At 43.9% G+C, this 27413-nt stretch overlaps 1 protein-coding gene across 2 annotated transcripts in view; it reads left to right on the forward strand.

Moving 5' to 3' along the window:
- The window catches only part of LOC140657784 (unconventional myosin-X-like), a 93942-nt gene that overhangs the window by 29269 nt on the left and 37260 nt on the right, over window positions 1-27413 (forward strand). For both annotated transcript variants that reach the window (XM_072875348.1, XM_072875349.1), the window contains 16 exons: window positions 766-890; window positions 2238-2251; window positions 2900-2984; window positions 4614-4717; window positions 6100-6229; window positions 7094-7212; window positions 10953-11099; window positions 11825-11925; window positions 14109-14175; window positions 14627-14719; window positions 18413-18481; window positions 19356-19438; window positions 20976-21084; window positions 21785-21865; window positions 22878-23002; window positions 23795-23909. In XM_072875348.1, coding sequence (XP_072731449.1) covers window positions 766-890; window positions 2238-2251; window positions 2900-2984; window positions 4614-4717; window positions 6100-6229; window positions 7094-7212; window positions 10953-11099; window positions 11825-11925; window positions 14109-14175; window positions 14627-14719; window positions 18413-18481; window positions 19356-19438; window positions 20976-21084; window positions 21785-21865; window positions 22878-23002; window positions 23795-23909 — 1567 coding nt within the window. The remainder of the gene's footprint in view (window positions 1-765; window positions 891-2237; window positions 2252-2899; window positions 2985-4613; window positions 4718-6099; window positions 6230-7093; window positions 7213-10952; window positions 11100-11824; window positions 11926-14108; window positions 14176-14626; window positions 14720-18412; window positions 18482-19355; window positions 19439-20975; window positions 21085-21784; window positions 21866-22877; window positions 23003-23794; window positions 23910-27413) is intronic.

The following is a 27413-nucleotide window of genomic DNA, read 5'->3' on the forward strand; positions in this document are numbered from 1 at the left end:
TGACCAGGAGACAAAATTCTTCATCACCCGTCTGAAGTTTGGTGATAGATTCCCCCCCCAACATTTTTTTTCCTGAAGTGGATGATGTGGCTCTCTTAGAATGAAGTTTTCGAATCTATAATGTGTGTATATCCCCTCTGCTTGGAAACCATATGTCTTGTATCAACCTAAGCAAGATTTAAGTAACAACAAGGGTTTGTGTGTTCCCGTATCAAATTTCAGTACCAAAAAAATCAGTTTAGTACCATGTTTGTCTGATAGTTTGAAAATGTTTACCTATAATTTTAAGAGATGGCTTATACTGTCTTCTCTTTCAAAGGTAGAAACAACAAAGTATGTGGTTTAAAGCTACAGAGTGTTTGCCCTCTGATGCTTCTGAAAATCCTGAAAAAAATACAAACCCATTTCATGGGATGCTGCTGTGTTAAGCATACAACCTGTTTGGTTCTTGCCACCTTTCATTTCCTGAAGCCACATTGGTGGGGAATGCCTTCAACAGTGTGAATGCCAGCTGCCCATACTGATTGGGGATGGATTTAATTGACTCCAGTCCCAAAGGTTTAAGATTTATCTAGCAGTGTGTTAAATTGCTCTTGCCATCCTTCCTTGCCCTTGAGCTCTTCCTGCTTGTCCAGTCTGACACTGTAACAAATCAGTCTCACATGGCAGTGCACGCTGGGCACTGCCATGGCAAAAGGCTGGGCACACACTTTGTTTTAATGGTATCCCATCACCAGTCATATCTTCATCGCCTTGTTTCTGCAGCCCCATTCTGGAGGCCTTTGGAAACGCCAAGACAGTTTATAACAACAACTCCAGCCGCTTTGGCAAGTTCATCCAGCTGCACTTCTCTCAACATGGACACATTCAGGGAGGCCGAGTAACTGATTGTATCCTTTGCTTCAGTGGTCCAGAAATGGATGGAGTGAGTGAAGATGAGGAGGAGCTCAGAGTGGGTCAGGAAATCCCTCATCACAGTTTCTCAAAGCCAGTTCATAACTGTGGGCAAATTTGCAACTTAAAGAGGGAAGAAGTGTTTGTCTTGTGGCTCTGCAGCACCTAGCTCTGGAAACCTTTTGTCTAGGTACTACATTAGGTAGGGACATAGTTTGACTTTTCACTTTGGCAATCACAACACTTGATACTTAAATCCCTAGAATTTGCTGCCTAGAAAGACCTTGATTGCATCCTGTTTTCCCAGAAGATTGTTCCCTTATGTTAGCTCTGCCAATGAATTAATGATTTAGAAAAGTGAGACCAAGCTAAGAATCAATATATTCTGCGCAATGTTTGCATGCAAAGGGGAACAGGAATTGAGAGGGCCAATTATGACTCCCTGTTTTGGGCTGCCCATCTCCAGTGGACGTTGGAACCCTAATCATAGAATCATAGAATATCTCAAGTTGGAAGAGACCCACAAGGATCATTGAGTCCAGCTCCCTGCTCCTCGCAGGACTACCGAAAACTAAATCATATGACTAAGAGTGTTGTCCAGACACTCCTTGAACAGGCTTGCTGCTGTGACCACCTCCCTGAGCAGCCTGTTCCAGTGACAACAAGGACAGGGAAGACTGGATATAGTCAAATTATGTTGTGCCATGACCACTTTCTTCCCTGTATGCCCATGTACCCCTCTCCCAAAGGCTTTGACATATCTTTTGTCTACGTGAGGCAGCTAAAGCTGCCCTGGCTACATTCCGTGATGTTCATGTTCAAAGCTGCTGATGACTGCAAACCACACCAATTTCCACTGCAGTAGCAGCCAGATGAATTTACTACTGTTGTAAATAACAGGCTTGGATTGTTTAGTCTCTGCTCTTTGTGCTGTCGGTAGATTAAAGATAGTGGTCTCTTGCAGAAGCAATGAGAACTGATGCAAGACTTGCTGTATGCAATACAGACTTTCAGATTAGAGTGGCCTCTCTAATCTTTCTAGGTGTCCCTAATGTGGCTCATCCTTTGTTAGGTTACCTCACCATTGTGCAGGTCCTATGCTCTATCTGACCCTGCCCTTTTAAATATCTCTGGCACATAATACCTCCTTGGACAAGCAGTAGAGAGGAGGATCCAAGATGATGTTTGAGACCACTCTTTGTCCACTTTCCAAAGCATCAGTTATTTAATGATATGTTGCCTCTTACAGGGGTCATCCCAATGTGTCTAGAAGGTTCTTTGCCAGTCATCAGGAGATCTGTGCATATGTCATTTGAATGTTTTCTCCTTAACATGCTGTTCAGATTTACTGGAAAAGGTAGGTATTGCCTCTACTGACTGCTGGGTGAGCCCTCTCCTCATAGTATGGTGGGGCAGTGCCAGTTCTTCTACTGGATGATGCTGCCTCCGTCACAGCACATAGGCATTAGCTCTTTAGGTGTTACTACTGCAGCTGTCCCAACTGAGGATGAGGATGGTGGAGGAACAATGTTTGTTCTATATCTATCAGAGCCTGTTCTCCTGTCTTTGATAAATGCTGTGCATTCCAGAGAGACTCCAAGAAAAAGCTGTTTACCAAAGGGAAAGGGAGAGGGAACAAGTACCTGGAAACTCAGTTCCGTAGAGAGGAATATGGGGGTCCAACTCCAAATGCAGACATCTCTGCTCTGATGTACTTTACTTGGGACTCAGGAACTCAGTGAGGAGCAGGGTCAGAACTGACAAGGTTCAGTTTGTCCATGCACACACCCTCTAAGTGAATTCAGAGGAGTCTGTACGTGCTCAGTTGCACAGCCACACATGACAAGATCCTGATGTAGAGCTTAGACAAAACCATCACTAAACTGGAAGAAGCCCCTCTTGTGCATTGCCCCTGGAGATTTACCTGTATCCTGGTCTTCCCTTTGTCTTTGCAACCAAAAGTGCGATCTCTTTCTACTGGCTGCTCCTGTATTCTTTGTTTCAGAACAGAGTGGTACACCAGAACCCCGGAGAGAGGAATTACCACATCTTTTATGCTCTGCTGGCTGGTGTGAGTCGGGAGCAAAAAGGTAATTTCATTTTCTGGGATATGGCTCTGTCCTCTTTCCAGTCCAGCATGTGAAGCAGGTGTAAGTCAACTAGAGCATGGATATTTCAGGTACTTGATATATAACTTTTTATTGAAGGCCATATGGTGATTTCATGGGAAACAGAAAGGGGAGTTGAGAGAAGGAGGCTGAGGATGACAGAAATGCTGTATGAGAAAAGACACTTCAGGCATTCTGAGCTGGAAGGAAAAGTCTGTGCAAAGTGAAGAGCAGGTATAGAGAGATGAGGTAATGAAACTGGCTAGAGGCAAAGGAAGGGTAAAGAGTCTTGATTCAGATGCTGATGGGAGCCGTTCAAGGAGTTCAAAGGTTGGACTGACAGATGGACTTTTACAACAAACTTTCAATATAGGTAATAAGAGAGGTGAGAATTAGAAAGACCAGCGATGTAGTGGCAGGACTAGAGTCAAAACATGTCTAGTATCTGAACAAACGGTGTATAGCTCTGTATATGGGGAAGGGAGAGGTGGGTCTGGAATAAGGCATGCAGAGAAAGCGGCAGCTGCAGGCTGTGGAAGAATCCTCTTTGTAGTGCAGCACCCGCTTAACATTTGTGTGTACCTGCCCTCTTGCTGAAGAGGTCAGATAGGCGGGCAGGAACACGTTACAGTTGCACTCTGGTTTTGAGGGACTGGGGAATTTCTTTATGCCTTTGTTCTGTGTGTGTTAGAATAATCAGATGGAAGCACTGGGCCTGACACAGAGTGGAAAGAAGTAGGACTTCAGTTCTAGGGAGTTCATGCAGGATGTCCACGTGGGTCAATTCAGAGATCATTTAAAGCAAAGGGAAATAGTGGGGACCATGGTTATCAGCAAGTACTTAGGGAAAGCATACAAAACAGATTATTGTCTTCAGCAGATCTCTGCTATTCTTCCCCATCTCCCTTTCCAAGCTGGTGTCCCAGGCTGCTTCATTTCCCCCATCCGTAATGTGTTTCTGTCTCTTGATCATCCTTGTCTCCTTTCTCTATAGATCTTTTAGTTCTCCTCTATCCTTTTTGAAATGGGGGATCAAACCTGCAGATAGTATTTAAGATGTGGTTGTGCTACAGATATGTACAGAGACCTAATTCTGGTTTTATGTTTAGTTCTGTGTTCCTTCTAAAACTGAAGAACTGAACTGTGTTCAGCTTTTGACTACTACTCAGCAGAGATGATGTCTTCAGAAATCTTACTGTGACTCTAAACTCTGTCTCAAGTGGCGATACCTAATTTAGAGGTCATTACTGTATGTGTATAGTTAAGACTATTTTTCTGTACACTTTATGAGATTGAATTTCATCTTTTTTTTTTTTTTTTTCCTGAGTCAATTCAGTATTGAAATATTCTTCTGTGACTCTGCAGCTTGGGATTTGACTGTTCTAAATAATTTTGCATACCACCTGCAAGCTTTGTTACCGCACACTCTCCTCTTCCCCTTCCCCAGTGCATTCACTGTCTGGGTGTGGCTTTTGAGGGATATGGAATCTGTTCAGATGAACTCTCCCTATGGTAAACATACACACTGTTTTGGGGGACTAAGAATGAAAAGGCTGATTGCTAAATAAATTGTTGTACTTCTCCTCTCTGCCTCTTTTTCCTCTGGTGCAGAGAGCCTCTCCCTCTCTGAGCCAGAGACTTACCGCTACTTGAACCAGTCTGGTTGTGTGACTGATGAGAACCTGAATGACGTAGAGATGTTCCATAAGGTCATGGTGAGTCCTGTCCTAACTCCTCCTGAACTGGGCACAATCTCGTGGGCTAAACATGCTGTAGGGTCTAGATCTCACAGGCAGAATTTATTTGCCCTAAGCCAAAATTTGGTGTTCAATGAGTCTGAAACTCAGCTCTACCTGTTTATGGTAAAAAAAAATGGCTCAAAGAGTGTTTTCAGTGTACAGAAATGGGGGAATTTGGGAAACAGTGAAGGATGAATAATAATTTAGAATGATGGAGACTTTGGGGAGCATGAACCCCATCCCCCACCCCATAATGGTTCCTGGGAGCCCTCTAGATGGCCCGATGCAGGAAACCTCACACTGACCATTAGAAGGGGAACAGTTTGGTCTAAGGGTAGTGTTCTCCAGAAATGTTCTGGTAAAGTTGTATCTCACTTGTGCAAATGGCATATTCTGAAACACCACACAGATTTCAACAGACATCTGTAACTTTACCAGAGGTTATGGGTTTAGCAGGATGAATATGCAATTCATGTTTTGTTTGATAAGTGGTTATCATCCTGAGGGCTTTAATAATGTAGGTAAAACCAGATAGGCAAGGTGAGAGGAGTCAGCTTAGGATTTCAATAGCTCCTGCTTAGGTGTGATTTAAGGGAAGGAAATGTCTCCTGTACAGAAGAGGTTTCAATGGCAACGTGGCATTTATACTTCAGCTGAGGAGAGGCCTGGAGGAAAGAAGGGAACTAGAACCCTGGAGTGCCCCACTGACAGGGCGAATGCGTGAAAACTCGGTCCTACCTCTCAAAGTCAATTTATGCCCCAAGAACCCTGGCTCACATGCATGCACTAAGACAGGGAATGTGCCATACTTCCTCATTATTTGGTAACCTGTTTCTAACCTTCTAGGAGTTAATGTTGGAAGCCTGGATTTAAACATTGCTGCATAAATCTTTATGTCTTTAAGCTAGACTAAGTTAAGGGGGTTATATGGATCAGAGTAAATTATATAGATCTGTCCTTCAGGGAAGACAATAAGGCAGAATGTGGAAGCAGTCCAGTGACATCTGTAACCTGTATTGCCAGTGTTCAGGGAAGGATTTCCTTACACAGGCACAGACAAACACATTCTTCTTGCGACAGACAGGCAACAGCAACAGCAAAGTCCAACTTAAGGACAGGGCAAATGCCCACCTGCCTTAGATGGGGATAGGGTAAATGAAGGAGAGAATGGGAGAAAGTGAAGATCACTGACAGATGTATAGCTGAGAGAGAGGGGCTGTGCCATCCCCAGTTTCACTTTGATTCATGATAACTATAATTCTGAGTTTTACATCTTATATGGGCTGGGCATGAATGCGGCGGTTGCATTGTACTGTGGCTGTACATACAGCCAACATTAGCTGTATGGTTTTGCATAGACTGCCATGAAGGTGGTGGACTTCAGCACTGAAGAAATCAGAGACATTTTCAAACTTCTTTCTGGCACACTTCATCTGGGAAACATTGAATTCATGACAGCTGGCGGGGCCCAGGTTACAACGAAAGCAGGTAAGTGGGACCCTAGCAACTTGGTAGACCATACAAAGCCCCATAAGGCCCCCAACAAAGCTCACTCCATTGTTTCTCCCCCTGCCATGCTGGTCTGCAGTGCCTTTGCCAGCAGATTCCCTGCAGTTTAACCCTGCAAAAGCATTGCCACAGGATGCATGGCTCCAGAGCACCGGTATGATTTAGTTGGGCTGTGGCCCTGTGATCTGTTTGTTCTTCTGAATACTCTCAGACTGAGTCCACAGTCTCACAGTTTTTCTTTTGTGTTGAAGGAGCAGGAAGAAATGGGAACAGGGAGGAGTTTGAGATAAAAGTAGTCTCTTACAGACTTTCCCACATCTTCCTTTGAAGCATCTGCTAGTGTGCACTGTTACAGTTATCCAATCTGAGCTGGTCTGGTAAAGTGACTCCCTAAACAGACAGAAGCAACAAATATATATTACAAGTGTTTCAAGTCTTAAGTTAATTGCCTCTCTTCTTGACATCCAAGTTTAGCAATCCCACGCTCAGACTGCACTATTGTGCCTTTAGGAAAACATATCTTCTAATTCAATAAATATTTTGCTGGTGCTGAGCTTTACACAGTGCTTTGCTCCTCCTGTTGTCAGCAGAAAGGCTGACTTGTATGAGTGTCTGACTGTGGCCCATAATGGCTGCTGACCCTGCCTTAGACTGGATATGTGAGCTTACAGCTTTGGGTATGCCAAAAAGAATTAAGAAAAGGGGAGTGTGTTTTGTGCTGGGGCTTAGTCACTTGCCTTGTAGGAGTCCCTGGGATTTCCTCACTGAGCTGCAGAATATGGATCCCCCATGAGTGATGGGGATCCATGCAGAAGAAAAAAGTGTGTCCTCCTTTGTTATTAGTGCTGAACATTGCCAGTGACCTCCTGGGCTTAGACACATTCCAGCTTTCTGAAGTACTGACGCAGAGGTCCATGATTCTGCGTGGGGAAGAGATCAGCTCCCCTCTCACTGTAGAGCAGGTAAGTGTCCTAGCGTATGCTACTGCTTCTGCCACTTCTGCATTTCCAGGCTCTCTGTATCCCTCTTGTATCATCCATTCAAGCTTAGGGTTTCCTCTTACACCCCCTAAGTGCTCAGCTGTGTCCTCAAGTATTTTTGCCCTTATTGGCAGTTCAGGTCCCAATGTTGACTGCTTTTTAGGCTTTACAGGGGAGTTCACTTGCAAATGGCAATGCACAATACTGGTTTTAAATCACCAGGAATCGGTCATGCTCGTGTCATGCAGAAGGTACATCAGATGCTTTGTGGTAATTGCATGTGTGCATGCTTTTACCTTGCAGAACTCTCAGGTTGCGCTGCATTTATGGAAGATAAAAGCTTGCACACAGTTACCGTGAAACATCTGGCAGATGGTAGGTTGTTACCCCACAGTAGCTTCTTTGTGTATCCATACAACAGCAAAGGAGGACCAAATAAACTGACATGTAGTTCTCATCTTCTGAACCTCTACTGCGTGCTGGAGCCAGTCCTGCTTATCTATTATGTTTCTCTGTGGTTCATTACAGTGTTGTGCCTACTAACTTTAACTTGTGTTGCTGATCACTTGAGGGCACTCTTGGTGTTTTAGGTCCATGCACGGAAAACTGTAGAAAATCTTCTGTCATTAATAAAATGCAAGACACTTGGAAACAAGGAATAATATTACTAGGATGGAATAAGCATCGTGTTATAGCAAAATGAATATCCGTAATGGAAATCTTGTGCTGGCACAGACTGCGGAGGGTTATCAATCCAACCCCTACATTGGCAGAGAAACCAGAGTTACTGGGCTGTCTCTGACGGATGTCTGTCTAACTTTCCTTCAGATTTCCCATGGAAGGAATTTCACAGCCTCTTTAAGTATCCTGCTCTAGCTGCAGTGGAGTCTGGAGCTGAAAAGATTTTCCTCATATTTAGATTACCTTTGACATCCCAGCTGTCCACCTTATAAGCTTCCGCTTCTGTGAAGTTTTTCACGTGGTGTTCTAAGCTAAACAATCCAGTTCCTTCAATGTTTCCTTATGAGTAATTTTCTAAACCTCTTCGTCTTCTGTGTCTGTTTTCCCACATCTTTCAAGAAGTGGAGTGCCTATAACTGGACACTGTATTCAAGCTGAAGCCTCAGCAGTGCTCATGTCAGCAGAGTAGTTGCTTCTTTTCTTGCTGCAAACACACCTGCTAATATATCACAAACTAAGCTTTGCCTTTAAGAAATGGTATCTTTTTTTCATAGTCTGTGACCTTTCTTTGCAATAAAATTGTGTGACAATTATTTTTCAGCCTGTAGTCTGTAGTAGATATCCTCAGTATCCAGTACCACAGTTCCTCTTCTCAGCTGTCTGTCCTAAATAAGCCACATCTTTCTATATCAGTGCACAAGGATGGATAACAATGCCAGAGACACTCCATGCAGTCCAGAGCAACAGTGCACAGTTGTAGGATTTACAAGAGTCTCCCTAAACAGAGCTTTCCCTGATAGTATAGCTATTCCTGACATTTGTGCATGTTGGACCCTACACTTACTGCTTGCAGCCCAGTGAATTACTAAGACTGCAAAAAAATTGTTATAGCAAGGGGATGCTACCACTTAGCCGTCTTCACTAGGTGAACTTGTTGCACAGGTAAACCTGTAAAGACTGTTCCTGCTGAAGCCCTCATGTACTGTGCCCACCTATTCCCACGTGTTGTTTTGATAGAGCTGCCAGGGATTTTTCATTGTGTAACGGGCTTGTTGCCCATCTGAGCTTTGACATTTCAGTGGGCTGAATGGATGAACTGGCCTGAAGGCGGGCAAAGCTGGGAGGATGAAAGGAGCCTTTGAGAATCTCATTTGAGCCATATTGTGGGGAAAGCGGCTTTGCTTACAGATGGATGGGGAGGTCCTGTTCCTGGAAAATAAGTCCACCTTACTGTCTAGCCAGAGAGACTACAGAGGAATGGCTTTGAGGGCATTCTCAGTCCCAACTAATAAGACAGACCATCTGATGGAGAGAAGAAATACCCAGAAAAGGAGTGTGTGCCCATGCTTTGAAATGTTCTCTTCAGTGGAGAAGGGAGGTTGCTGTGTGCCCTAGGCCTTGGGCTGCTGGAGAGGAGATACTACCCAGGAAGAAAAAGGAGAAGAAAAACCATGAGACTGGGTGAAAAGGAGGATCTTGCAGGCTGGGCCTCAGGAGCTTGCTGAGAGGGGCTGGGAGGATTTGGAGGCAGTTGAACTGTGCCATTAGAAAAGCAGGACAGGAGAGATCACGTTATTCAGGCTTGCAAAACTGAAGAGGTCGAGAGTGCATTTAGATGATCTCTGTCATTGCTGGTCAGGCCTACTGAAGGAATTACCCTGGTGTCACAGGCAAGACAGAGTAAACAACCTGTAATTGATCTAGATACTGTGCTTCATTTATGAAATGACAAGATTATAGTTTTTACCCTACTTGATTATTTCACATACTTGTTCACTCACCCCTCAGCATTACGTTCATTAGGTGTCAAACTCTTTGCCCAGTAGGGAGATTCCTGCTTGTTCAGGAGGGTCGGGCAGAAAGTTTTGTTGGTTCATGTTGTGTAGCTCCTTGCAGTTACCAGCCTCAGGAACTACCAGCCAAGGTCCTTGGGCATACCCTGACATTTGTCTCCACATGTCTCTGATCTCCAGGATCTTTCCCCGCTTCCAGCATCTTTCTTCCAGCCAAGATCTTTGCCACCTTCTTTTCTGGCCCCTTGTTCTACTCTCTGGGATCATGTCTTCTTTATGGGAACCCTTATTTTTGGTCTCCTTTTCTTTCCAGAACCGTAAGCCCTGGTTTCCCAGCCTAAATAGTGTATGTGCAGAAGAACAGCATGCAGTCAGCCTCTTAATTTGTGGTTCTGTCTCATGTCTCTTTGTTAATTGGAGAATTTGGGGCACACCACTTTTGTTTAGTCTAAGTGTTATCAAAACTTACAACCAGCCCATTCCTGTTAGAGCTATCAAGTAGCAGGCTTTTGCTTGAGATTTCAAAAGTTCAGTTTCAACCATTGATCCACACACTTACGTGCACCCAATTATCTACTGTCTGTTAGTGATTGCAGTTTAAGTTATTTTTTCCACCTCTGACACTTGGTTATGATCACTGCATGGGATGTTGGGTCAGCTCTAGAAAGGTCTCTCAACCCATGCTCTTCTGGGGCATGTGTCCTGGCTGTTCGCTGGCCTACCCTGGCTTCCAGTAAGATAATGCTGTTCGCAGGAAAGTTTTGGAGGGGGGATTTTTGAGGCTAACTTGGTGACAGAATACTCTAATAAATCCTGCCCTACCAGTTTTTGAAAAACTGAGCAGACCCCATTTGACAGCTCTACTGGGAGTACTGAACCGAGATACCTTGCCTGTCACTGCAGATGTTGGCTCAGGTGATGCAAATGACTGCTGTGGGCTTAGTCATGAGGTATTTTGCCACCTTCCCTGCCCCAGCACTTGTTCCAAAAGATGGCAGTGATTTTGCTACTTCCTTCAGCCTCTGAAGTTCAGTTACCCAAAGGTCATACATGGTACATCTGTGTGTGGCTGGGCTATTTGCAAACTTGACTGTTGACTGTACATATAAATACCGCACTATGCACAACCAGTACAGAGGCTGAGACATCTAAAGAGGAGTGGAGGAACCTGAAGTCCCATAGAGATTCGTGGTGCTCCTTATGTCTTCTCTTCTCTTTGTGACTCATTTTTGCTCTCTTCATTTACAGGCCGCTGACTCCAGGGACTCTCTCTCTATGGCGCTGTATTCCCAGTGTTTTTCATGGCTCATTAGCAAGATTAATACGAAGATCAAAGGCAAGGAAAACTTTAAGTCTGTAGGCATCCTGGATATCTTTGGCTTCGAGAACTTTCAGGTCAGGATTTTGTCTTTTGCAGGGTGGGTTGGTTTTGGAGATGTCAGTGCATATAGGAAGGAATTTTGGTAGGTTTGTATCCCGTTTAGGTTAGCATAGGGCATTCTGGGATTTCTCCACTGCCACTTCCCTCTGGGAATAGCAAGATATATTTAGCTGCCCATTTGTGCCACCTGTATTAATGTAGGCTGATGTTCAAGGTCTGGTTTGTGACGCAGACCCTAAGCAGATGTGCTGTGATAGGTTATATTGAATTTTTGACTTGTATACAAATCGAATGTCCAACTCCTACATGCACATTGTTTGTTTACATCTGTTTTGCCTTGTGTTGAGAATCCTGTGTGTAATGCTTCTGATTGCAACTGATGAGGGATGTATGTTAAGCAGCTGTATAGTGACTGCTCAGATATTTCACAGAAGAGAAAACCCAGTGACCTAACACTTAGGGAATTCTATTTCTTTCTTCCTAAGAAGAAGAGAAATTTGATTGTCTTTAGCATCCTTTACTACCATTTAGGTCTACTGAATTAACCTTGCATGAGCTACAAAAGCTGTTTTCCTAGTGGACCTCCCCATACTGTCCTCCTCATGTCCATCTGACACCCCTTGCCTCTATGCTTTCTGGCTTTATTCCAGGCCTGGCATCCTTCACATCACTGTTACAGATTCTTCTAGAGCCCAGGGACAAGAATGTTAAGTTTTATAATCTTTGTTTCTTCTCACAGGTGAATCGTTTTGAGCAGTTTAACATTAACTATGCCAATGAGAAACTCCAGGAATATTTCAACAAACACATCTTCTCCTTGGAGCAGCTGGAGTACAACAGGTGACAAATGGAGGGAGTGACCCCCTATTGCTTTCATGGGTGGTAGAATGGAGGACTCATTCCTCCTTTGTGCTCTCCAGTCCCTACTGCTAAGGCAGGAGAGGCAGCTGGGCCTTCGTGCAACCCTGTCTGTCTCTCTAAGTCTGTCCATGTACTTTGCCAGCATAGGTCACTTGTTTCCAAACAAAAGATTCCCTTCTATCTCTCAGCTGAATGGGAAGATCTTGTGCCTTAACGCATTAGAACACATGGTCACTGGCCTTATTACTGACTTCAGTAATGATTTACCTAAGGTAGTGGTGGTGTTATGCGGGTGGAATCTTGGTGTGCATAAAGTCAAGTCCCTAAAGATAGATGGATAGATATCTGACAGCTCTTTCTGTCCTAGAGATTCCTGTGCAGTGAAAAGGGCTCTTTTCCTCAGCAAGGAGATTTAAATCAGGCTGTTTCCTCAGTTTAAAGAGCATGGGGCCTTCTGCACAGCTGTTTCCCTTCTGTGGGCTTCATATTGGATTGTATTTTGTGAAGTACCTGGTATGTTCTAGAGTATTTCTGCTTCTAGAGAAGGCTGCTAGACAAATACTTCAGTTCTTGCTCTGAAACAGAAGCCTTTATGTTTGTGAATGAAGCAATTGAATAGGGTCAGTGAGGGCAAATGAGAGCAGCCTTGTGAAGGGAGGCAGTTGAATAGGCAATTCATTAAATTCTAAACATTACAAAGCTGTAAGGCTATTTATGCACTTGCTTCTCAGGCCAATTCCACCATTGCAGGAAACTTGTGTTAAGAATGGTATCATCGTGACAAAAGATTTTTTCCGGGTGATTACATAGGAGTTTAAGTTCTGTGGCTGAACTTTGGAAAGAACAAGAGAATTTTATTATTGACTACTCATCAAGTTATTCTAGGGTGATGTGATTAAAGCTTATCTTTCACAGTATCAACTCTGCTTCCTCAGGTTTAGTAAGTAGCTCCATGTGTTTCATCATTCGATTAGACAAGGGGTCTGTGGCACTAGAGACAACTTGATTCATTTGTGATGTGATTTGTTTCAGAAAACTCTGCTCCCTTCAATTCTGGAAGGTCTTCTTGCTCTTAGAAGGAATCCAAGAGGTTTTTTTGTAAAAATATATGGTCTCTCTGACATCCCTTGTTGCAGAAATCTAAAACACTGTGAACTGATATTTTTTGTCATTAAGTGGATAAGATATTCTGTTTCCTGTAGGGGATAGATAGTTCTTTCCATTCTTCAGAAATTATTCCAGTTTGTTGCTTCCAACTGTTGTACACAGGTTTCTGAATGCTTTGAACCTGAAAGTGTGAAGCCTAGGCTGAAGGGTTTGTAGACAACAGCTTCACTATCTTCAGAACGTTAGCCTTCACCTGAAAGGTGTCTGTATCAGAATGTCAGTAAGTAGCTTCACACATAGCCTGTAGTCTTCCTTGGATTACTAAGCAAGAGTTATTCCCAGGCTTCTCTGAATTCTGAAAACAGAAACGGGAGTATTATGGGAGTATAAGAAGGCGGTAAGAGGGGCAAAAACACATTCAGCACAGATTTACAGAATTTCATGGATGATTTTCAAAGCACGCTTATTGCACTGCTGTACCTACATCAGCTCCCATTCTGAAAGATGCAGGGCCACTCTGCAGGTCCCTTGCATGTCAGGCCAAAGCTTATCTGTGTCATTCTCTTCAAAACTCTCCCTGAAAAGTTGCTCCTGTCTCTTCTTCTGCTGGACCTATGAATTGTGGTTCAGTCTTCTGGCAGATGTGCTTCAGGCCTGCTTTCCAGATTGGTGAGTCAGCAGTTGACTCTTGAAGCTGTGTAGCAAACTGTTCATCATCACCACCACTTGGGCTGATGCTCATCACTCCTGAAAGAGCAACTGAGAGCAACTACAGATTCTTAGTGCTTGGTGTGGAATTTGCTCAATGACTACAAGATCAGCATCAGTCTAAATCACTGGGATGGATAAGAAAGGCTGTCTCCTACTTCCAGCTCCTTGTATTAGCAATGCATTGTGTGTCCTATTCCTTTTCCTCAGCCATGGCAAAGCCTAATTCCTGCAAATCATCTTGAGTCCTGGGTCAGCTGTCATGCTCAGCTGCTTCTGTTCTCCTGCACCTCAGGGCATTGGATCTTGCATTTCACATCTTTGTTCTGTTTGTTCTTGACTGTCAGGGAAGGAATAAACTGGGAAGCCATTGACTGGATGGATAATGCAGAGTGCCTGGACCTTATCGAGAAGGTGAGCAGTTATCTGTGACACTTTCCAGGGATTGTAATGGGCACTGCTGATTGTCTTGAGACCTTCCCTGGGGTTTCCTGGTTTTAAAATCAGGTAGTTGCTTAGATCCTCTTCCCATCATGACCTGGCAAAAGTATGAGCTGTTCTAGCCGTAATCCTGGCTCAAGAAAGCAGATCTCTGCTCATTGTTGAGGGTAAGCTTAGGGACGGTGTCATAGTTTTAGACAGGGAGCAGCATTTATCTACAACCTTAATGTGAATTTTTTATAAATAATCTCCACTTATGTTCTGCTTGTTGAATGCATTGACTGGCCAGAATTCTGCTTTCAGCTCAAGCCTGATGGGCATAACTCAGGGATTATTGCTCAATGTGCTGTCCAGACCTTCAGTTCTTGGCTTGGTGCTGTGTAGTTAGAGCTTTTGCTGACGCCCATCTCTTGTTTGGCTGTAGAAACTGGGTCTGCTGGCTTTGGTGAATGAAGAGAGTCGATTCCCCAAAGGCACAGACAACACCCTTCTGGAAAAACTTCACAGCCAGCATATGGTAAGTAAGAAAATAACCCGGCAGGCAAATGATCAGTATGTTAGCCCCATCAGCATTTCAAAACTGAAAGTGAAGGTTTTGTTGATGTAAAATATGTGCTTTGTGCAGGAAATTTAAAATGCCTTAGGCCCGAACCTGAGAGTGTTTAGTAAGGCTGCACTGAACAAAAGTAATATGTGAAGAAACCTGCAAATGATCTCTTGCGCACATAGAGAGAAGGAGTGTGCCTTCCACAGGCTGTGGGTAGAGGAGATTTGAATTTGTAGCATGGGATGGAGGTCAGATTCTGCTGGTCTGCAACGGGACACGAGGCAGCACCCCAGGCACAGGATGCGGCTGCACAGTGTGCATGGGTTTCTCCTGCCAGCTGACTCACAGGAGTCTGCTCTAGAGCACATCAAATCTCTGTCTCCTGGGGCTGGGGATGGCTTTTGCCTCATGACTTTTAATGAAAGCTCTCTTATTGTTCCTAATTAATTAAATTCTTTCCTCCTCTTGTATTCTGGACACAGGAGTAGAAGGGCTTTTTCATGCAGGTCAGAAAGTTATCCTGGGGACACAGAAACCACAGTGAGATCACTGTAGCAATCTCTTACGCTGTCTCTGGTACAGCCAACACTCTGTTCTTCTTAATAACAAACAGACTGAAAACAAAGCAAATTAAACTCTGTAGCATGGACTTATGGAATAATTTACTACTTTAGTAAGAACATTGTCAGCTTATATGTTTCCTAGCCCTCTAATTCAGGCTTCATCCAAGCCTGAAAACATACAAATTTGTATGCTTTATCCGACAATTTTTTTTTAATTGGCATAGGTGCAGATATTCTCATTTTTCATATTTGCATCTAACTCTGCTAGTAATACTCGTGACTACAAATTGGACACAATAGCAATGACTTCTGGTTGGCTATTTATGCATAGTTTTGTGGAAATATTTCCTTTCTTTAGGCTTAAATTGATGCCTTCAGTTTAGTCCACTGTGGCTTTCCCTTGTATTAGAGGTCAAGCTATATGAGAGTGCCTGATTTACCTTTTTTATTGTTGTTGGTATTTTGTTAAATTTTAATATAGAACTTGTGAATATTTTTAATACATCACTTCTTTTGAATTTTCTTTCTGAACTGTCCCAACCTCTTCAGTTTGTCTCCAAAAGGAGAAATTTCAAAGCTCCTCTTTCTTTCTGCTGTTTGTCTCTGAATTCCTCTACATCTTTTCTCTATTCTTTTCTGAAATAATCAGACCAGAATGCAGTTCCCTTGGTAAGAAGGTACCTGTGGTTTATTGTACAGCAGCATGAGACTGTCAGTATTATTTTGCATTCCTTTATGCCCCACAACATTTTGGTTGCTATTTTTGGTGATTTCTGTGCATTGAGTAGCCTTTTCATTAAGCTGTTCATAGTGTCACCTCTGTCTGCTTTGAGGGGATAGCAGTTAATGTGGAACCCTAGGGAGCTTACGAGAGATAGAAGAGGCTGAGGAGCTGGAGTGCAGGGAGGAATGATGAAGCAGATAGTGCTCTAGGGTTTGCATTTTTTGAAGGCGAAAGTGTTTTTTGTACCAGTTAAAGTCTCTAGTGCTGGCCAGAAGAGCACTGGAAGGCATCCAGCCAGCGTTGCTGGAAAGCCCAAAGGACCTTATAAGAGAACTAGCCCTCTTCTCTGTGTTTTCTGTGGATTGCAATAGGCTTAAGGAGGAAAAGCACAGAGCTGGGATTTAAAAGAATATGACCTCGATACAATGGGGGAGGGGAGCAATAGGGGAGATGGGAGAAGGAACCAGAAGTGTTGTAGGCATGGATGAAATATATGGGCTTGGCAGAGAGGGAGAGGAGAGGAGGGTGCCAGTCCACATGAGAGAGTCAGTAACAGTCATGTTTGGAGTGGAAGAGAGGGAAATTTGTGGCTGGAAAAAGATGACTGGATTGGGGAAAGGGAAGAGCAAAGAATTGGGGTCAATACGAAAAGTAAAAAAGGCAATGAAAAACTTTTCAATAGCACTAACAAATTATCAAGGTCAGAAGCCATCCACCCAATACTGCTAAGAGAACTTGAAGATGAAAGAGCTGAATTACTAACAGTATTGTGCAACGTCTTACTTAATTTTTTCTTAGTACTTGTATCTGAGAAGCTCCGAAATTATTTTAATTTTTAGAAAGTATTCTAGGAAATTATAGGCCTGTAATCCTTATTTCACTATTGGGCAAATTCACAGAACATAAATGGTCAGTTACCTCAATGGAGGGAGGCCTGTAAGACCCATACGAGCTCAGAGCTCCCATATGAGCACTGAGGTGGCAGTTTTCTGATGATTCACAGGGCAAGGCTGCACTGTGAGGGGCCTTATGAGACTGATTGGGTTGTAAAATGAAGTTGAAAAGCAGTGTAGATAAATGCAAAATGGTGTGCCTGAAGGAAAACAGTCCCAGTTTCACATTTGAAATTATGGGCCCTGAGATGATTGCTGCTCTTCAGGAGCAAGACCCAGACAGAGGCTGTGATGGATAGTTCCATGGAAACATCAGCACAGTGCTCAGTAGTAATAAAAAACCCAGATAAAGTATTAGAAATTCCTAGGAAAGAAACAGGATAAAAGCAGAAAACATTGTTATGGCAGTGTATAATCCATGGATTATGGTACACCATGAACAGTGTACAGCACTGGACCCCTCCACTCAAGAAGGGGTTATATCAGATCTGGTAAACAACAGGTCTGGGACAGCTTCAGTGTTATGGAAAACTATTTTGAAGGGACCCTGCAGTGTGCAGAAAAGATGACTTAGGGGGGTTGTGATGGGTTTACAAGTCACACATGGCCCATAGAAGACAGCACTAATGGGAGCCAGGCTTAAAACCAACCAGCTGTAGTTCCCTGTGCGGTTGGTTGAGAGCTCCCTGTGAAAGGACACTCTGGATGCAGGAAGTCTGCATGGGTTCAGGTGTGGAACGGGCAAGTATTTCAAAGAGAAATTCACTTGGGGTTACTAGTTAGGCAGACCTCATGAAAATAATTGGAGTTTGAGAGAGTATTGGGATGAAAGTATCATTTACTTGCCTTGTTCTTACTCTACCTACATAACCACTGCTGGAGGCAGACTACTCAGCTGGATGGACCATTGGTCTCAAGCAGCGTGGCTGTTCTTACATAGTTAACGGTTTTCATAGAACAAAGAAAGGAGGGGAAAAATGAGAGAGTAGAACAGCTAGTAAGATAAATAAAAATTGCATATTGAAAAAAGGGGAAGAGAGGTGCAAAGAAACATGAAATATAGAGGAAGAAAGGAAATTGGTATGATATTTCCTTTGACAAAGATGTGTAGGTGTTCTGCAAAGCTGCCATCTTCCCTGCATCCTGATCCCGTGTCCTGCACCACATGGTTTGTGTGGAGCCCAGTCTCCTCAGGTGTCAGACATGCAAGAATTAACATTTCATCCATGGCATGCCTGCCCAACCTTGATTCTGCAAGCCCTTGCTCACATGAGGAATGCCTTGAAGGGCTGGATTTTTCCATCTTACTGGAATAACATATTTGTAATGTAGCTGCGGATAGCTGCAGCAGGTGCAGTCAAGCTCTGCAACAGCTAAGGTCCTTGCCCATCCCAGAATTGTCATAGTCATGGCAGAGTTCCTGACTGAGTCTATTTATTCTTACACTGGCATTATTAGAAGACTTCTTTTTCTTTCATTTCAGAGCAACCACTACTATGTGAAGCCTCGGGTAACAGACCATCAGTTTGGCATAAGACATTATGCTGGGGAGGTAGGTGTTCATGGTGTATCTGTTAGATGCTTGGTGTATCTTGGGCTTGAGGTCCTGGATTTTAGATTCCAAAAATCAAGAATATTTCTCAGAGCTATGTGTCTCCACACAGTTAGTGCCCTGTACCAGAGCACAGGGAGCGTGACGGGCTTAAAATAGCATGTCATTCTCCAGTACTATATTCTCCAGCATGGACGTTTGTTTGAGTTTCTCAGATAACTTTTGGTTTGGGGGATAAACTCCTCCCTACTTCTGTTATTCATGTTGTCTTTTCTTGGACATTCACAAACGAACAAAACCCAAAGTAAAAGTCACAAGGAAAATTTGACTTTTGGGGAGGAGGAGAAAAGGCTAAATACCTATTGCAAAAAGGAAAAGGTCTCCAAGCCTTCAAGGTTAAATGCTGCTCTTTCTTGTGGAGAGATATGGAGCAGATGGCGGTGTGTCAAGAGAGGGCACCTGCACACTAAAGAAGGGCTAACCTCCTAGAATCATATCGGCTGGGCGCTAGTGGCCGATAGGCACTGGGTGGCATAGTTAGTATTTCCTGAAGTGAATGGAGTACCTCACACCTTGCAGAGGATTTCCTCCCACACACACCCCCCAGGCAAATCTCTGCAGCTGTTTCACTTCGCTCCTGTTTTTGAGGGGGTTTTGTGTGTTTGTTTTTTTTTTTTTAATTGGTGGCTAAAAGCCACTTTCTTATTGGTAACTGCAGAGGTCTGGAACTCTTTGACCCCAAAAATTTGGATCTTGGCACATGCCCGCAGTGTTACTGTATAGCTCTGCTGGAGGTCTTGTACATTGGCATGTTAATGTAGAAGTGCTTAATAATTTGTACGGCACTGTTCTAGTGGCTCTGTCTGCATTGCAGGTGCTATATGACGTGAGAGGCTTTCTGGAGAAGAACAGAGATACCTTTCGAGATGATATTTTAAACATGCTGAAAGACAGCAGGTATGCCCCCCTTATGCTTGTGAGGAAGCCACATCTGTTGGGCTGAACTAAGCCACATTCATGTAATAACCGGACCAAGAAAGCAGTTGCTTTTGTCTGAGCATCAGGCATCATTCTTTATCATTCTTCTCTTTGTGCTTAAGTGTCCTGGCAAAAGAAAGGAGAGCTGGAGAAGTCAGATGAGGCACAGATTTAATCAGTAGTCTGCTTGTCCCAGTTTTGAAAAGAGCTATAAAAGCATGACACAAATCCCTCCAGCCAATGCTGGTTTTCCCCCTCCTCTCTTCTCCCTTTCCTCTTCTTCCTCGTACCTTCCTGTCCCAACAATGGCAAATTTGCCCCTGAATGAGTTAAGGCTCTTTGCCATGCTGTCAAATGCCAGCCTTTGTACAGAGGCTGCTTGTTTTCCAGCCTGCTTGTTAGTGGAGAACTTCCGTCCTTATTCTGAGCCAGACTGAGTCCTTGCTGTGGGACCGGGCATGGCCCCTAATATTACATCCCAGTGCTGCAACATGACCCTAGAGAAATGAGCTGACTTTGACCTTGATCAAGGTCTGGAAGACAGAGGTGAGGCCTAGTAGAAGGAGAGAGGCATTTAATAACACGGTGGACCCTAGAAGTTTTTGAGTAGCAACTCTACCACATGCCTCTTACCACAGTTCATGTATTGCCTTTGGGCTCCAGCCTGATGAGACTGTTTCAAAATTGCAAATTGCATCTTCTCTCAAGCCTTCTGCAGAGTTTGCACTGTGAGCAGCCTTGAAACAACCTGAGGGAGCTGAGAGTATGAGCTGCTCGTAGCTGCCTTACTTGGACAGTGGCTTCTGGGGAACATTTTACACAGGGCTTGAAGCCAGAATTGTGGTTGTCATTGTCCAGCATAATAGAAGGACGCAGGGTTTTTCAACAAGCCAGAAAGGGAAATTCTGCTAGAAGGAGTCACAATAATAAACTGGCACAAGCAGTGCTGGAGAACTTTGTGCAACTTCCTAAGAACCAGCACCACTGTCTAAGGAGTGGCAAAACAGTGGAAGATTCCCCAGAGCTGACGTACACTGAGGGTAGCTCTAGAAGTCCTCTGGCCACAAAAGGGCTGTGGTTGCAACTGCATGAGCATGTCATGGGTGCTAGCCATGAGAGCTAGGTTGGGAGGGGCGTGACAGCACACAGTCTAGCTGGAGTACCTTCAAGGTAGTTTCACCTGGGGGCGTATGGCTCGAGGGAGGTGTACTAGCCAGTGCAGAATGGAGATCTTCCTTTGTGTAATATCCTGCTTGACAGTGTGAGATGGGGTTTCTGGCTTTGCAGTCGAGTGTGGCATACAGGGCAGCCCACGGGGTCTGGGCAGCCATGTAGAAAGTATTAATTTCCTCACTGAAGTGCCCAGCTGAACTGCCTCCTGCAGCCACTCTGTGGCATAGCAGGAATAAAAATGAGGTGTTTCATACTGGGTCAGGGCAGTAGCTGAGAATGAGACCCATCTTCTCACAGGTGATGGGTGTCTTGCATCTTCTTTAATTCTTTTCTTCTCCCTTAGGCTGGACTTCATCTATGACCTTTTTGAAAGAGTCTGCAGTCGTTGCAGTGAAGAGACACTGAAGATGGGCACCCAGAGGCGCAGACCGACTGTCAGTTCCCAGTTCAGGGTAGGATGTTTTCCAAGAGAGCAGCAGGCTTCTGGGGAGGAGCAGATGGGTAAAGCAAGGCCTGCAGCCAAGAGGAGTCATTCATCCTTGTTTTGTGTCCAGCACTGAAAATGTGCAGGAATGTTGTAGTGTTAAAAAAAGACAGTGCCACTGCCCCAAGGATTTCTGTCTGATATAAAATGTGAGATGCTAAGACTGAGCAGGGTGGCAGAGGAAAAGAATACTTTGCTGAATATATGAAGTTCTTGAGGTTCTTTGATCTTTCATGTTGTTTGGTGTTTCAGCTAAGTGTATGGCTCCTTTTAGGCCACATCTTTTACAGGTATAGTGGCAATTCCAATAAAATCTTATTGGGGGGACCTTGCAGGTATGAATCTCCCCCCCTAGATTGTCTGCAAACCTTCTGTTAGTTTCACAGTTTTAGTTTTCTATATTTAAAGTTTGAGAGACTTGTAAAAATAACTCGCATCAGCTGTACAGCTCTGAGAACAAGGATGGCCATGTAAATGGTGTTAGAGTAAACTAACTGTGTGGGCATGTTTTGGACAGGAAGAGATCTCCTGGGTTACTGAAGTTTTGATAAGCAGAGTCAAAGGACTTTAGGAATGGGAGGGCTGCATGAAGACCCTATTGCATCAAATGTAGCCCCTTTCCCTCTTGTAGTGACTGACCCTTTGGGTTTTGTCTTTCTTCTTTTTAGGATTCTCTCCATTCCCTGATGGCCACGCTTAATACTTCCAACCCATTCTTCATCCGCTGCATCAAACCAAATACAGAAAAGGCAAGTCTGTCTTCCAGCACAATGTATGCATGCGACACAGGCCTCCATGAGCGCTCACTTGCACAAACACCTGACAGGTGCTTCTGTCAAGGCCCAAACTGAGATAAGAGCAGTTCCCCCTCATCTTCCCTTTTTCCTTCTAATTGTTTTATAGTTGAAAAATACACCCTCCTCCTGGTAATCAGATGAAAAGACTGCATGCTGAGTATGATATGATATAACAATTCCCACCTCTTTCTGTGCTTATGAAGCCTGGAAGATGAACCAGGCTTGTGCAGAGCCCAGAGCTGTGGTAGAAGAAGCAATCGCTTCTGTTCGTGGTGCCTGTAGACAATTTGTTCTGGAATGCAGGGCTTGTGTGGTAGGAAGTGTCTCCTGCAGACCCCTGGCTCTCAGGCAGAGGAGGTGGACACTTCATGGGCAAGTCACAGTGCTTAGAGACAGGCTGGCTCTTGCTTGTATTGTGAACTGTGGCGGGAGGATATTCTGCTAACTAGATGGGGTGGAGAGCTCTGAACCGATCATTTTCTTTGTGTGTTTTGAAACTGTGTATGATATGGCAGAGGAAAGCCTGATGGGGCTTTTATGCCAGAAGAGAATTCTGCAGTTTGTCTCCAATTTGACTGGAGATAGACTGCAAAGAGAACTGAGTCAGGGTTCTGCATTTTGTATGTGTTAATGCATGATATCATTGCTTTACTACCACAATCTGACTATGACAGCAGTCTACAGACTGTTTTTTTCCAGGATCTGCCCAACCCCCTTTTGTCTCTTTTTATGCACTATGCAGTCTTGTGAGATTGCTTTTCCCCTTGACCTAAACTTCCCCTTTTTCACCTGGCATGCCCAAATATGCAGGGTTGACTTTCTACAGAGAAACGGATATACACAGCCTGTGACTGTCTGTGGTCAGAGAAACAGTCACTGTTCAAGTCAGCAAAGAAGTAATACCAAGATCAGCACTTATTCTGTCTCTCTTCTTACTTGTTTTTGAATCTGGATCATTATGTAGGCCCCGAACCTCTTCAATCCAGATGTGGTGCTAAATCAGCTCCGGTACTCAGGGATGCTGGAGACAGTGAAAGTTCGGAGAGCAGGTTTCCCTATACGGCGCCTTTTCCAGGACTTTCTCAGCAGGTAATTGCTCTCATTGTACCACATGCTGTAACAGCCCCAAGGTATATGATTCTATATGTTTGTTCCCTCTATAACTGCTGTTACTGATATGGATCATTTGTGGGATGTTTTTCTAACCGTGCCCTTATTGCTCATATCATAGACCGATTTGGAAGTCCTTTTGGAGACTTGCCTTTAGGGTAAAAGTCAGAACGGAAAAATAGCCAGATGGTCCATTTTAAAATTTTTTTTTGGTAGCTTTGCCACAGAATTGCTTATGTGATGCTGTGAAACCCAGCTGGTCATAATATGTAAAAAGAAAATATCATACTTAAAACCTTTAATCTGGCAGGCTGAAGCAAATTTTAATGGACAGTATAGTTGATGATTAGTATTGGAAAGAGTGATTATTTCTTTTAATTGGCTGCATCAAAAGGATTTCTTGAAGTTTAAGGCTAGAAAGGACCATTGAACATTGCTTCCTTTGTCTCTTGGAGCATTAAATGCCACCCCTATGCCGAACAAAATAACTTGTGTCTGATGAAAGCACGTTTCAGACAGACAGTTGTTCTTTACTGAAAAATGCTGTTGAGTTTGTATTTTATTACTGGGATTGCAACAATAATTGCCAGTGTGGTAGGAACAGATAAAGGTTGGGGGATGGAAATTTCCAAATTGGAAGGCAAACATGAAGAAGGGAGATCCCAGAGGAAGAAGGACTAATGGGAGGAGGATAATTAGAGTTAAAAGTTTAGGGGGGTGGAGGGGTGTTACTGCCATACATAATCTCATGAGATTTTGTTTGGTTCTTAGGTACAAGATGCTTGTGAAGGGGCCAAGTTTCTCAGACAACAGCAAAGCTGTATGTGCAGGCTTTCTTCAGACCTATGACAGCAGCAAGAAAGAATGGCAGTTGGGTAAAACCAAGGTACTTCATCAGTGCGGGGCAGGGTGTGGCTTTGTTCCAGCTGCAAAGGGATGCAATTGCATGTGGTGAGATTCAAGCCAGTAGAAAGGGCAAAGTAGTGATGACCCTTTAAATACATTGGACTATGCCACTGACCTGTAGCATCTCAAACATTTCCCATATTATGTACCTAGAGATGTAGAAGGCTTTTTGATTTTGTCTAAACTCCTTCTCGTTGACCAAGCCAGATTAATTTTGTTGTGTCTGATCCAATTTAAGGATCCAAGGAGAACAAGCATGGGTGTCATTGTATGCAATTGCAGTGTGTGCCATTAACTTTTGCCTCTTGTGCCAGATATTTTGCTCTGCTTGGCTAATCAAAATTCTTGCAGGAGGCAGTAAGCTGCTGCTTGGTATATATCAAAACTGTGAATAGGTAGCTAGATCACCAGATGTGTGACAGCCTTCTGCTGTGGAAGCTCAGCTGATGGTTTGTGCAGTTAGCCCAGATGCTAGCATACATTTTTGAGGAAAAGGTATCCAAATGATTCTCCCCACTTGCATAATTCAGATTTTGCTTCTGTTTTGGTGAATGTTTAACACTTCTCTCTTGCCTGGTAAAGTCTGGATTTTGGGGGTTTGGTTTTGTTTTGTTTTCTCCAGACATCCAGCTGGAAATGTACCATTATCTTTCATTTAATGGAGAGGGAGCTGGGTGTTTCAGTCTCAATTTTTTCAAGCTTTGAGACAGCTTCACACAGAAATAGATGTGAGTGTTGTGAGGTATATTGCTATAGAAATCTGGGAGTGGGAAACTGTCTCTGTCACAACTTTCCACATACTCCAGTAAATTATTCAAAGAATATTTCAAGATGGATGGTGTCCAGTGCAGACAGTATTTCTAAGTAGTGGGTATGCAGTCCATATCCAGAGCAGATGGGTGGTCCATCAAAGCAACTTTTCTTGCATTTTTTGCCCTTAAGCTTTCAAAAAAGTAGTTCGGAATATTTCCAGGGTCACAATGCAACTGGAAGTGATTCTAGTGAATATTCACACTTAATTTGTCCAGGAGATCAGATAATGAGATTTGTTGCTTTGAGCAATCATTTCTTAATGAATGGATAGACTATAATGTTTCTTAGAGAGTGAGATCTCTCTCTCCTCTTCTTAGAGGAGCTCAGTTGGTAGTCTGGGCGATGAACTTTATGTGACAACCAAGGAAACCACTGGCCATTGCTGTGGGAAGAAGATGTATTAATCTAAAGTTTCTAAGGCCTTCTTTCACATGCCTCCGCTGATGTTCAAGAAAGACGGTTTTATCACTTAGCCATATTTCTGCTCTATGATTAAAGTGTTCCCCATCTTTGATTTGGGAATCTGGCGTCTCCTCACTGGTGCCTGCAAACCAGGAACCATTTCAGTCGTTCTTGTCCCTAGATAACCCACACTGCTTGAGTAGCTGCCAGTCTCACAGCATTTTAGTGTTAAAGCCTGTGTGGAGTGTGTGTGTGTTGCAGAGCTGCTTGTGCCTGGGAAGCTTTAGAAAGGGGTGGTTAGAGCTGGTAAACATTGAGTTTGAACTTTCTTCCTAGCATGACAAGAGATGGAAGATTGCTGGGCTACAGGAAGTGCAGCAGGGAAATGCATGTGAGGACTAAACTCACATGCACATACTCACCTTTTAGAGTATAAAAGGTTATAAGCTATATAGCTGGAGTCCAGGGACTACAACAGACTGACAACAAGCAGGAAATTCAGGCTGCTTTGAGCCCCTGGCAGCAATAGGATCTCTTTTCTCTTCAGTCCCTGTTGTGCATCCTGAAGGACTGAGTCCATCTGCATGTTCTCTCTCACTCCTTGACCTGCACAAATTCTTTTGGAAAAACAATATAGGTGGTAAATTGTGGCAAACAAAATGTGCTTGTATTTTGCCAAAACACTGGATGTACTCTAATGTAATTTTTTTGAACAATTCTGTCCTATAAACTACAACTTGGCTGAAGAGCTGTATGCGGCATGTTGGTAAACAGCAGTCTCTGTGCTCGGGTACTGGTTGCTGTCGGGTCTGAATGTTGTGGGAAGAAAGAAGTGATTAAGAATGGCAGTCTTTGTATCTATTTCTTTATGACTGAGAAGAAAAATTGAAAGGAGTTGGGAAGCAGTTGAGCCATCTTGTTTGGTTGTAGAAGTTATTTTATATTTCGCGTGGTTTGGATTAGAGATGTGTGTCCTGGTGGAGGGGAGCAGTTCTATTTATTCTAAAGAATATATCACTCCAAGGCTGTCCTGGCCTGTTCTACCCTTGCTGCCATGCTGAATGGCTGGCCAGCCCCTGGCTGCTCCAAGGCGCTGTCACCATTGCCCTGCCATTTCATTCATCAGATGAGCTGCTTGGCTTTCTTTCCCATGCTCAGATGGTGGCAAAACCATTTCATTGCTCCCTTGGAGACCCCTCTTGCAACTCTGCGTTGTGACAGTGCCTCCAGAAAGCCTTCCCCTAGGAAAGCAGATGGCAGGGTGAGGCCGTGCAGAGCAGTGGTGCTTCCTGGTAGTCCCTTCCCTGCTGCCTGTATCCAGCTATTGTGTCTTGGTTTTGGATTATAAAGTGCTTTGTCTGCGTTCATGTTTTAGCTGGTGCTAGGTAACACGGGCCTGGAATACTTGGGTCAGTGAAGGCAAGAGCCCTGATTTTTCCAGAGGCTTTCAGGTAAGGGTGAAGTGAAGCTACCAGCTAAGAGTGCAGGTCATTGTCCTGGAGAGGAAGTCCCCTGGGTGCCCTTGCTGCCACTTTGGCTGCTACAGGTGCAGCTCTGGGTACCCAGGTAGCGATTCCCAGAACTAACCTTGACTTACGGAGTCAGGAGTAGCTACTGAAAAAGGTGTGGCAGGCCAATGGGGATGTAACCTAGGAAGAAGTATAAGGGGTGGGTGAAGAGCAAGGCTTATAGAAGGGGGAATACTTCCTGCAAAATGAATGGAAGGATAATTATATCCCTAGCAATTGTTTGGAGGAGGAAGGAAAAGACTCTGTGAATTAGTGCAAGGGATTGTGAAGCTTGGGAAAGGAAATGGGGGAGGAAGGGCAGGATGATCTTTGTGTTTTTCATTAAGAATAGAGCAGCTGCTGTGCTGGCAATTGTCAAATTAATGTTTATAAGAGGTATTAATGTATATAAGGCAGGCTTTATCCAGTGGCATGGCAGAGATGAGGGCTTGGATGCAAACAAACAGTGTGATGATGGAAGAGCTTGTGCTGAGGTGCCCTTGTCTTCACTGGGGATGTACTGGGATGGAGCAGCAGCTTCTGTGCCCCTTTCCTCAGTGCACCTGGACCTTCTGCCATACTTGCCCATACACACAACACAGATTTCCTAAGGCTGTTTAACACAGTAATCATTGCTGTTTGAAAGCATTAATTTCCACATTTCAACCTGCTGTTTTGCAGGGCCTGTTTGAAGGAGGAGGTTTCTGTCGAATAATTGACATCCAGGTCAGAGTGACCCACTTCCTGCTTTCCCAGTGTTG

This window comes from Ciconia boyciana, chromosome 10, assembly GCF_034638445.1.
Source record: "Ciconia boyciana chromosome 10, ASM3463844v1, whole genome shotgun sequence".
Lineage (NCBI taxonomy): Eukaryota > Metazoa > Chordata > Aves > Ciconiiformes > Ciconiidae > Ciconia > Ciconia boyciana.